General features: G+C 34.9%; 1 protein-coding gene and 1 long non-coding RNA gene across 13 annotated transcripts in view; both read left to right on the top strand.

Moving 5' to 3' along the window:
* The window catches only part of LOC109716327, a 10,465-nt gene extending 1,492 nt beyond the window's left edge, over positions 1 to 8,973 (top strand). The window contains exons 2-12 of one of the 11 annotated variants that reach the window (XR_002217899.1): positions 4,157 to 4,306; positions 4,502 to 4,626; positions 5,283 to 5,326; positions 7,039 to 7,167; positions 7,363 to 7,426; positions 7,529 to 7,602; positions 7,686 to 7,739; positions 7,819 to 7,887; positions 8,084 to 8,172; positions 8,343 to 8,603; positions 8,710 to 8,973. This is a non-coding gene — a long non-coding RNA (uncharacterized LOC109716327). Of the gene's footprint in view, positions 1 to 4,156; positions 4,307 to 4,501; positions 7,168 to 7,362; positions 7,427 to 7,528; positions 7,603 to 7,685; positions 7,740 to 7,818; positions 7,888 to 8,083; positions 8,173 to 8,342; positions 8,604 to 8,709 lie in introns of all 11 variants that reach the window. The other 10 variants (XR_002217896.1, XR_002217892.1, XR_002217895.1 and 7 more) reach the window with 10 other exon arrangements.
* Positions 2,705 to 3,882, top strand: LOC109716326 (ubiquitin-conjugating enzyme E2-17 kDa-like). Of its 2 annotated transcripts, XM_020241703.1 has the most exons (3): positions 2,706 to 2,819; positions 3,174 to 3,278; positions 3,552 to 3,882. In XM_020241703.1, the coding sequence occupies exons 1-3, from the start codon at positions 2,781 to 2,783 to the stop codon at positions 3,639 to 3,641; spliced, it is 234 nt and encodes a 77-aa protein (XP_020097292.1). In that variant the 5' UTR covers positions 2,706 to 2,780; the 3' UTR covers positions 3,642 to 3,882. The 2 variants fall into 2 exon arrangements, with proteins under 2 accessions (XP_020097291.1, XP_020097292.1); XM_020241702.1 differs by lacking the exon at positions 3,552 to 3,882 and having other exon boundaries at positions 2,705 to 2,819; positions 3,174 to 3,508.

The following is a 9,536-nucleotide window of genomic DNA, read 5'->3' as shown; positions in this document are numbered from 1 at the left end:
GTCCACCTCCAAAATGCATATACCACCACAACCGTAATGATCATACCGGCATAAGCAATCCACTTGTCTACACGATGACGCCTCTCAATAAGCTTTAAGACAGAATTAGACAGACCCACTGTATTAAGGATGTCCAACGCTTTCCTTTGTGCTCTCTGCAGACAGACATCAGTTATCAGTAAAGAAAAGAACATCTAATAGTCCAAGGAGAACTCGACGTTCAAACTTATATTGACGCGTGGGTCTATTTGGATGCCACAACATGTTATCCAATTGAGATCTGGTGTAGTATGGTGATTTTTTGTTTTTCTTTTGTGATCACCACTTACGAGTTACATTCTTAACTATCATGAAATGTTTGATTCTTCCATCTTTTCCACATAGCAAGTACCACCTGTTATGTGATTTATTATATTAATCATTTAAAGACACTACAACAAAATTAAGTTTTAGTGGCAATTTAATAGCGGCGATTATCGAACAACCGCTATTACTTATTATTTAATTATAGTTTAGCGGCAATTATTTTAAACTACATATTTTTACCGACTAATACTTATACATTAAATATATTTATTTGGAGCCCAATAGTATCCTAACCCTACCAACCGTTCCTAGAGCAAGTGGCAAAGGGCTTAGTGGTTGGTACCCGAGGTTCCGAGTTCGAATCCTAGTTGATTCACATTTCCAGCTAAGTTTATTTCTAAATGAAATAAACGAAACGGATAGTGTGCTACCTATCTCTCAAAAAAAACAAAAAGTATCCTAACCCTAACCCAACCCACTCCCACCCCACCCGAGCCTCACCCTTCGTCGACTTCTCACCACGCTCGATCAACCCCGCCTCTCTTTCCCAACAACCTTCGCTTATGCGCTAGGATCCCTGGGTTCGACGAGAGAGCTCCGAAACCCTAGCAATGGCGATCTCCTCAAGATTGAGATCCCTCCTCGTTCTCCTCGTTCTCCTCCTCCCCCTCCTCTCCGTTTCAATGGCAATCGCGAGCTCACAAGATGGTAAGCCTCTCGCGGCTCAAATCCGGCGCTAAGAGAGGTCTCCGTCTCCATCAATCTCTACAACCAAGGATCCGCGTGAGCTTTCCCCTCCAAAATCTTGCTTCTATTTGCTTCAATTCACTGTTCTTTACTCAAATTACTGGTTTGATCGATTATTTGATCTTTTTTATAAAAAAAATCACTGCTAATTATTGTTTGATTTGTGATTACTTTCTATTTAATGGAAGAGGATCAAAATTTCATACCATATGGTCTATAATGAGGTATAGGTATTAATTTAGCTTAGATTATAATGTTCAGTAGATTAAGATGCATTGAGTAATTATATGGTTCGTGGGATAAACTAGGATAAACTATGCATTTATTTATGGTAAAAATATATTGAGCTTATCTCAACTATCACCGATTTTGATCTAACTACCTAACTTTTAAGAATTTTGAGAGGGGGATTTATGACGAGGACAAGAACGTAGAAACAACAAGAAACCAATGCTTCCACAGAGCCAAGCAGGAAAAGTTTAAAATGACATATTTTCAGGAAAGAAAAAGAAAACATAAATATCTGAAAAGTTTCAAAGAGGAAATCTGATCGAGTCTGTATGTTTATGTATCAGATAAAAGCATAAACTAACAATGCTCATTAATCTGTACAGCTTTCTTGCCATCGGAGAATAATAATAAGGAATATACATAACCTCCTGAACTGTAAACCTCTCTAAACTTCAATGAAAGGGGAAAAGAGAAATTAGAATTGAGGAGATTCTGTTGAGTACACAAATATGTTTTACAAAACGTTCTATATCTACTTTCCAGATATAATAAAAAAAAACAAAGGTTTGAAATTTGGCAGCGTCTAGAAATTTAAGAGAAGCACATGAATCTGAAATTTTCAAGTTCCAGTACTCAATGGGTCCCCTCATTCAACATTCATCATGAAGTTCTGAATATCCTTTGAAAGTTTTCAAGCTGAGTTATTTGTTCATCATGTTAAAAGAGCTACATCATCCTCTTAGAGCATTCATATTAAACAATCTTAAAAGTTTTCGTGAAAGATTTTAAACCCAATAAACTGTTCATAAAGCATGAAAACTGCAGCTAATGCAATAGAAGTTGACTCTGTAGTATATGAATATTCAAACAGAAGAAACTATTGAGAGAATGGATACTTTTGTAGATATCAACCCTATTTTATTTAATAAATCAACTCATATTTAATTGCACAAAAAGAAGGATTGGTAGTATGAACCACCAATAGAAATAGAATTTTGAGTCTCAATAATATTTTATTCATCTGCATAATAATATTTTGAGTCTCCGCATAATATGCCAGTTTTCTTATCAAAAGGAAAAAAGAAGAGCTCTCTCCCGCCCAGATGCTATAACTGCTAAAGCATCTTCTCTAATCTCTACTCACCTCTAAAATTGTCACATTCGATCTCCCTCTAATACTTTCGCATTACCTGTTTGCATTGCCTCTTATTTACAGAAGTCCAGGATAAAGTTAGCTACCCTACAAGGAAGTACTGCAATGGAATAAGCAGTAAACAATGCATGACCATTTTTTTTTTTTTTTTTTAAAAAGGAAAAAGAGGTTACATAACAGCTAAGATTTTCTCAGACTTTCTACACATAACCAGCACAAACTTTCACAAAAATAAGACAGCAGCAAGTGCAATGGAGAAAATAAGAGAGAAGCACATTAAACGGAGGCCTGTCCAAAACTTCTTCACTAATATGGAGCATGCTGGTGCTTCCATGTTGAGGAAATGGCACCCAGCTTACCAGTCCTAGCGAGCAATCATCAGGTATGGTGTGGCATGGATTATACATGATAGTTGCTATCCCGGTATTATACTAATTGGGAATGTTCTATACTTGATTCCGAAAAGAACAGGATCTGACGCCGAATAGCAACCATATTCAATCCATAGCAGGGAATTGTTATCATATTAGCAACAGATGCACATACATCTAACATAATATTGCAAAAGGACTCGCGTGCAAATTCTGTCAAATAAGATGTCACTCATCTTAATCAGTCTAAACATTTGTTCTCCAAACCTGTATTATCAGCTTATGATCTAATCCCAATAAACTCTTGTTGTAGTGTCTAATTTTTTGGATCATTTGATGTCATTAATCATTACTTGCGCTTTTAGGTTGCTTTCAAGACAAAAGTCTTCCATCCAAACATCAATAGGAATGGTAGCATTTGCTTGGATATTCTCGAGGAGCAGTGGAGCCCTGCTCTAACCATCTCTAAGGTACAGCATGTGCAAAATGTTGAAAACAAATTGATCTTTCATAATATGCTAGCAGGTTTAACTCTTGTCGTCACTGACGTGTTGTTAATTAATAATTATTCAGATGATTACAAATACAGAACTTCTCTTCATGTACTTGGAATGCATTCATTTGAAGTATAGAGAACTGCTACTGAAAAGATTGTCATTTTGTTGGTTAAATCAATGCTGCAATGTGATTTGTATTGATAAAAAATCTGTGTCACTAAGTAATTTATGTATGCTATGTAACAGGTATTGCTTTCGATTTGTTCTTTGTTGGTGGATCCGAACCCCGACAACCCTCTTGTCCCGGAGATCGCCCACATGTTTAAGACCGACTGAGCTATGTACGAAGCCACAGCTCGTAGCTGGACACAAAAATTATGCCATGGGTTGAAGCTCCCATGCTTCCCTCTCACCTCCTGTCACCTTAAGTGACCCGAAAATCGTGTTCTAAAAGAAAGTAAAGTTCCTCATTCTCTCTACTGTGAATTCTATTTTTCTCAATTCTATGCAGGTTTGTGCTCTAGTTTCTATTGTTAAAATTTGTATGGATAAGGTAATGAGAACATGGCATGAATATATATATATATATATATATATATATATATATATATGTGTGTGTGTGTGTGTGTGTGTGTGTGTGTGTGTGTGTGAAGTATATGTAATGATTTTTTTGTTATAAAAGTATATGCACGTTTTCATAAAAGGATTATCTACTATGAAATCCTGCTAAAACCATTTCAGCCAAAATGTCTAATGTTTTATCTTCAAAAAATGGGAAAGGATGTCTTCTTGACAAATAAAAATCGGTTGTATTTGACACACAAAGTTGCTGATTTGGTGCTTTGTCCCAGTCGTTTCTGGATTTGCAGTTTCCATATGGGCAGCTCACATATATGGCTGGTGAGGGGTTGACTAGTAGTGCATTTCTTCCTCTCTTTGGTGGGTTGCTTCAAGCTCAAGGCCGATATCTGAGAGAAACAAGAATAAGCTTTTCTTGCAAGGTGAGCATCAATTCAGACTAATGTCTTTCAACGGAATGTAGAAATATCATGTGGTTATGTATATCTCTCTTGTTTTTTTTATATTACTTAATATGACGTCTCGTTTAATTCTTTTAAGCTTTATTTTCCTCTATACTTTCTTAATAATGCTTATTAGACTAATGGCTCTAAAAGTTTGTTATTCTTTTTACGTAGAATAAGCGAGGTACTCGAATAACCCCAATGCTGCGGTTGCCCGAAAAATCTTTTTCCCTTGGGATTACATGAGCCATAGCTTGGTAGAGATCCGGCGTCATGGTTCGACCCAGTGTCCAACTCAGGTCAATTATTTGCCTCTTCCAAAAAATTTCGGGTTTCTTCTTTTAAATTGTTTCCATGCTATTCATTCATGGACTAAATATAATGAACTATATTGCATTTTGAAATTTTTTATCTAAACTTAAATAATGTAGTATATTAAATAATGTAGCTTTTGTTTTTGTGTGGAGTTGAGATTTTTTTAATTTCTCTTGAGTTTGATACTATGTTAAAAAACACATGCCAAGTTGGAGAGCTTAATCGAATCACTTGGTAATCACATGATACTATTGTCTGTTTACAATAGGCTTTGTATTAGCTCTTATTGATGGAAAAACATAAGAAGAGTTAATCGAATCACTTGGTTGAGTTTATGTCATCAATTTAAACAACAAAGGCATACGGACCTAACTGAAACTTGGACCACAATTCAGGAATTTTCTATATAATTTATCCTGCAGAATATATTTAGAAATATACGACGAACTACATGTAAACAGATTAAAGCCAAACTTACTGGGAAAAAATGGAGTTGGAATTTGATTTGCTTGAGGAGGATTGAGGTGAGATGTAACTGTGGTGCTGCTGCATCATTTCCCATTGCACTTGACATGTTTTCGTTGGCCATTTATTTCTCCTACTATCATTACTCTTGTAGAAATTAAATGTTTTCTTTTAGATAAAGGAAGTGGTGCCCAAAATAACCGTTGAGGCGGCAAAAAGGTGAAAACTACGGTAACTTTCGCTTTCAGTATTGAACTACAGTGCACTTTAAGTTATCTGAATCTTACACTTTTTAATTTGTTACTTAGTTTCATAATGTTTCTGAGCTAGATAGTGAACTATGGTTGTGTAGGTTTGCTTTTATTGCCTGCCTTGTTTAGCTTTTGATTTTGCACTTCGAAGTCGTAGACAACTTTGGTAAAGAGTTTGACTTAAAGAAAGGACTAGGACTGTAGATGCAACTGGAAAGTAAAATAGCTTCTAAGCTCAAATGCATGGGCCAACACTGTAGAGAGAATTCAAAGATATAGGAAAGAGATTATTATTATTGTTTTTAAAGAGACAGAAAAGTAGTATGCTTTTCACTTCAATTATTTTTTTTTAAAATACATTTACTAGAAAATATAAAATAACTAAAATTTGAATTTGAAAGCTCGGGTAACAGCTCTCAAACTCTTTTTCACCAGCGCTAGGGACGGCAGGTATATTAGGGAGATTTTAATAAAGTAACTGTTTTATTCAGCCATAACAACTTTGGTCGAAGAATATTTTCTTAAAAGCTTCGATCAGATCAGGGCGCTAGAGCCCCTGATTCACTAGAAAAATGAAATGATCTCCAACACTTAGATATATCCAACCACTCGGGAGGAACTTAGTTAATCACGATTATACACAGGTTTTTTGTCCTATTTTCTTTTTCTATAATCTTATTAGTCCAGAATTAGCCTTTTTTTTACAACATATTGATTAATAACTTGCGAAAAATATAAATTAGATAATAATAATAATAATATGAATAAGATTTATTTATAATTTTCTATCAAGTCCAGTGAAGCCAACCCAAAAAAGGATCTAGCAGTTGATGGCAGTTAAGAAGCACATACAACCAAGAAGGATAAAAAAATAAGATAAAATAAAAGAAAGGAGTAGGTTAGACCTTTTTGTTGCACATGGGGTAAGGGACAAATTAGTGAGCTTTAAGATGCAATTTTCATTTTTGCAGGTGAGATTTAAGATATTATAAAAAGCTTAGTAGCAGCAATTTGCTATTAGATATGGTTATAGATAGAGATATGCACACTTTGTAGCTGTCTGAAAAGTTGAGTTATATATTTGCTGTAATGTAAATGAATTGCACAGGTTCCACTTTTTTGAGCAACTGCTCTAGTGTAATTATCGTACTTTTCCCAGCTAGTTCAACTATTAAATGATTTTTATGCAATAATAAATATTGTGTCCGACTTTGTTTGGCAGCAATGTTGCAACTTCTTATTGTTTCTACTTGGAACATTTTCCTGCTTTTCCATTTCGATGCGGTTGACAATTTTGATATTTGCTTTACACTTTTGGTGGAGTTATGCATTTGGACTGTGAAAACCATGTGCTGGGGTAAAACTGTATAAAAGGTGCTTATGCATCTTATAGGTCTATACGCGTGCTTCATAGTGCTTGTAAGTAAGTAATAATACCACAAAGTTGCTATACTTTTAAAAGCTTCGAGAATGGAAATAACTTTTATGATCTTTAGTCATGATATCCAAATCAATTGATAGCTACGTGCTTCTATCTTTGTGTGATTGTTTCATAAAGAAGATATTATGAAAAAGCTTATATCTATAAGTGATTGTGGCCATCAGAGAGTATTAAGAGCTTTTTTGAACATCTATACTACTGATCTAATAATGACTAATGCTTCAATTCTCATTCTATAGGTTAGCATGGAAAGTAATGGCAAGGGTGTCTTTATTGATGGAATTCCACTTCCATTTGAGACTGGTGAAATAGATTTTGGAGAACCTGGAACAAATGGTCAACACAGCTTCTACCAATTAATCCATCAGGTAAGGGTGCTCTTTTGGAAACCAAAGTTGAATTTAATTGCATGTAGTTTAAGAAATTAGAGTTGTACCTTGTTATCGACTTCTGTTACGCGTACCAACTGGTTAACTGTAGCCAAATATCTGATTGTTTACTTGTTCAAATTACTAAATGTCTGAAATGTGGATAATTGAGAAATTAACCGTGAAAACTTCCAGGGAAGGGTTATCCCTTGCGATTTTATCGGTGTTGTAAAAAGTCAGCAGCCTGTTTACTTGAAAGGTGCCAATTGCATCAATCTCTCTATATTTGTTGTGGCTATCTTTTTTTTTCACTTTGATAGACTTTGCTAAAATATGATATTCTAATGTCTCTGTCTTGCAGGGGAAATTGTTAGTAACCATGATGAGCTCATGTGAAACTTTTTTGCTCAGCCAGATGCACTTGCTTATGGAAAGGTACGCCTATTTTTATCACAGAGTTTCTTGAACCGACGATGTTTAAGTTGATTTTTTTGAATTGAAGTTCTCTGTTGTTTCAGACTCCAGAACAATTACTAAGAGAGAATGTCCCCAATCATCTAATTCCTCACAGGGTGATGTAACTTTATTTTAGATGATTGTTTTTGTAGGGTTTTACTTGTCTCTTACACTTGGTACTTTTATTATTTGCAGACCTTCTCTGGCAACAGGCCGTCCCTGAGCTTATTACTCCCTTCATTAAATGCTTATAATGTTGGACAGGTATTTATATGCTGTGGTTTGCTTTCATCCTCCATCTCTAACCTAATAGTTGTTATCAGATATGCGCTTTATGTCTCTTGTTGATAATAAAGAGCTTATTAAACATATGCGTACCGCTCACTATTTTGATTCGTGCATCTAGATTGCCTATCGCAGTAGCAACAATGTGATTCTGATATTGTTTCATGTTATTCAGCTATTGGCCGTCTACGAGCACAGAATTGCAGTTGAGGGTTTCATATGTGGGGGATCAACTCTTTCGACCAATGGGGTAAGTTAGGCAAGGTTAGTTTCGTGATTTCCTTTCACATCTTTCTGACTGCTAGACTCTTCATATCGAGTTAACTTCAGTTCATACATCTATGCAATTATTTTGTCATGTGTTCTTATGTACTATCCCAAGCTTTCCTCTGATTGTATAACTCATGAAATGCACCTCATCACCAAAATTTCAGTTGTTTCTCGCTAGCCACTCAAGGAAACAACTGAACCTATCTCGAACTCAATAGAAGCCCGTTCAAGAGTTTAACCACAGTACTACCACTTTGTTGACAAAATACCTTGAGGTATGAACTGCAACGGAAGAAGTACAAAAGTTAAGAGAGGACGTGCAAGAGAATAAAAAATTGGTTTTCCAACTACAGTCACAATTAGTTGCCGTTATGTAATGTATAAGATAAAAAATACCGGATTGTAACCTTGGTGGCAGTCGTCAGGTAGGAAAAATAACTTTATCTAAATAATTTTATCGATTTTATCACTATGTTTTAATTGTTAACTATATTTTTATTTTATTGAAAGAAATTTTTATTTTTGTTACAGGATCCTGAGTCTTCAGGCACTTGCTATACATCAGCATCATCAAATCCTTCCAGTAATACTTGATCATTTCTTTGTATTAGGACCTACTATGCTCTTTAGCATCATTTTATGTTTTGAGCTACTGTGTCATTTCTAAAAACTGTTTTTGGATATTATAGTTTTTTATCATTTTATTGATGTTGAGGATGTGAGGAACAATTAGTATTTTGGTTTTATTCGATACTCTTTGCTTATATATGAATGAAACAACTTTGTTGCTATGAATGTGTTATTTTTGTATTATATCTTCCATACAACAACTATCCCTAACTAATATATATATTAAGAAGTACATATATTTCAATCAATTGTAGCTTTACAAAAAGTCATTGTATATGCATATTAACAGCTTTCAAAAAGCCACAACATAATTTTATTAACAGCATCGAAAAGCCGCAAAAACTATAGAATTGTGGTACAACAAATGCCGCTATACTAATTAAAGGCGGCTTTTTAATTGCCATAATTTTTAAAAACGGTAGAAATTGTAATATTGTGGCAAAAAGCCACTATAGATAATCAAAGGCGGCTATAGCAGTGCCATAATTTAAATGCTGATAGTGGCTTTCAAAAAGCCGCTATAGGCACTAAAATGCGTCTTTTGCAAGATGCCGTTATATTGACATGGACCTATACCGATTCAGTTTTCACCGGCTTTTTTTGTGGCTTTTTCAGAAAAGCCGGTACTTTTTATTATGGCTTTTGAAAAAGCCGCTATAGGTACCCATAAAAGCCACCTTTAATACAAAATGTTGTAGTGAAGCTTTTTTTTTTGGGTCATTGATTTC

This window comes from Ananas comosus, linkage group 10, assembly GCF_001540865.1.
Source record: "Ananas comosus cultivar F153 linkage group 10, ASM154086v1, whole genome shotgun sequence".
In the NCBI taxonomy this organism is placed as follows: domain Eukaryota; kingdom Viridiplantae; phylum Streptophyta; class Magnoliopsida; order Poales; family Bromeliaceae; genus Ananas; species Ananas comosus.
Note: the sequence above shows the minus strand (reverse complement) of the source record. Positions and strands in the feature narration are given on the sequence as shown.

Bases quoted from the DNA above. Each gene is read 5' to 3' on its own strand.
- LOC109716326 (XM_020241702.1), top strand. From the start codon at position 2,781: ATGGCACCCAGCTTACCAGTCCTAGCGAGCAATCATCAG. The intron at 2,820-3,173 runs GTATGGTGTGGC...TTGCGCTTTTAG, and splicing joins TCCTAGCGAGCAATCATCAG to GTTGCTTTCAAGACAAAAGT.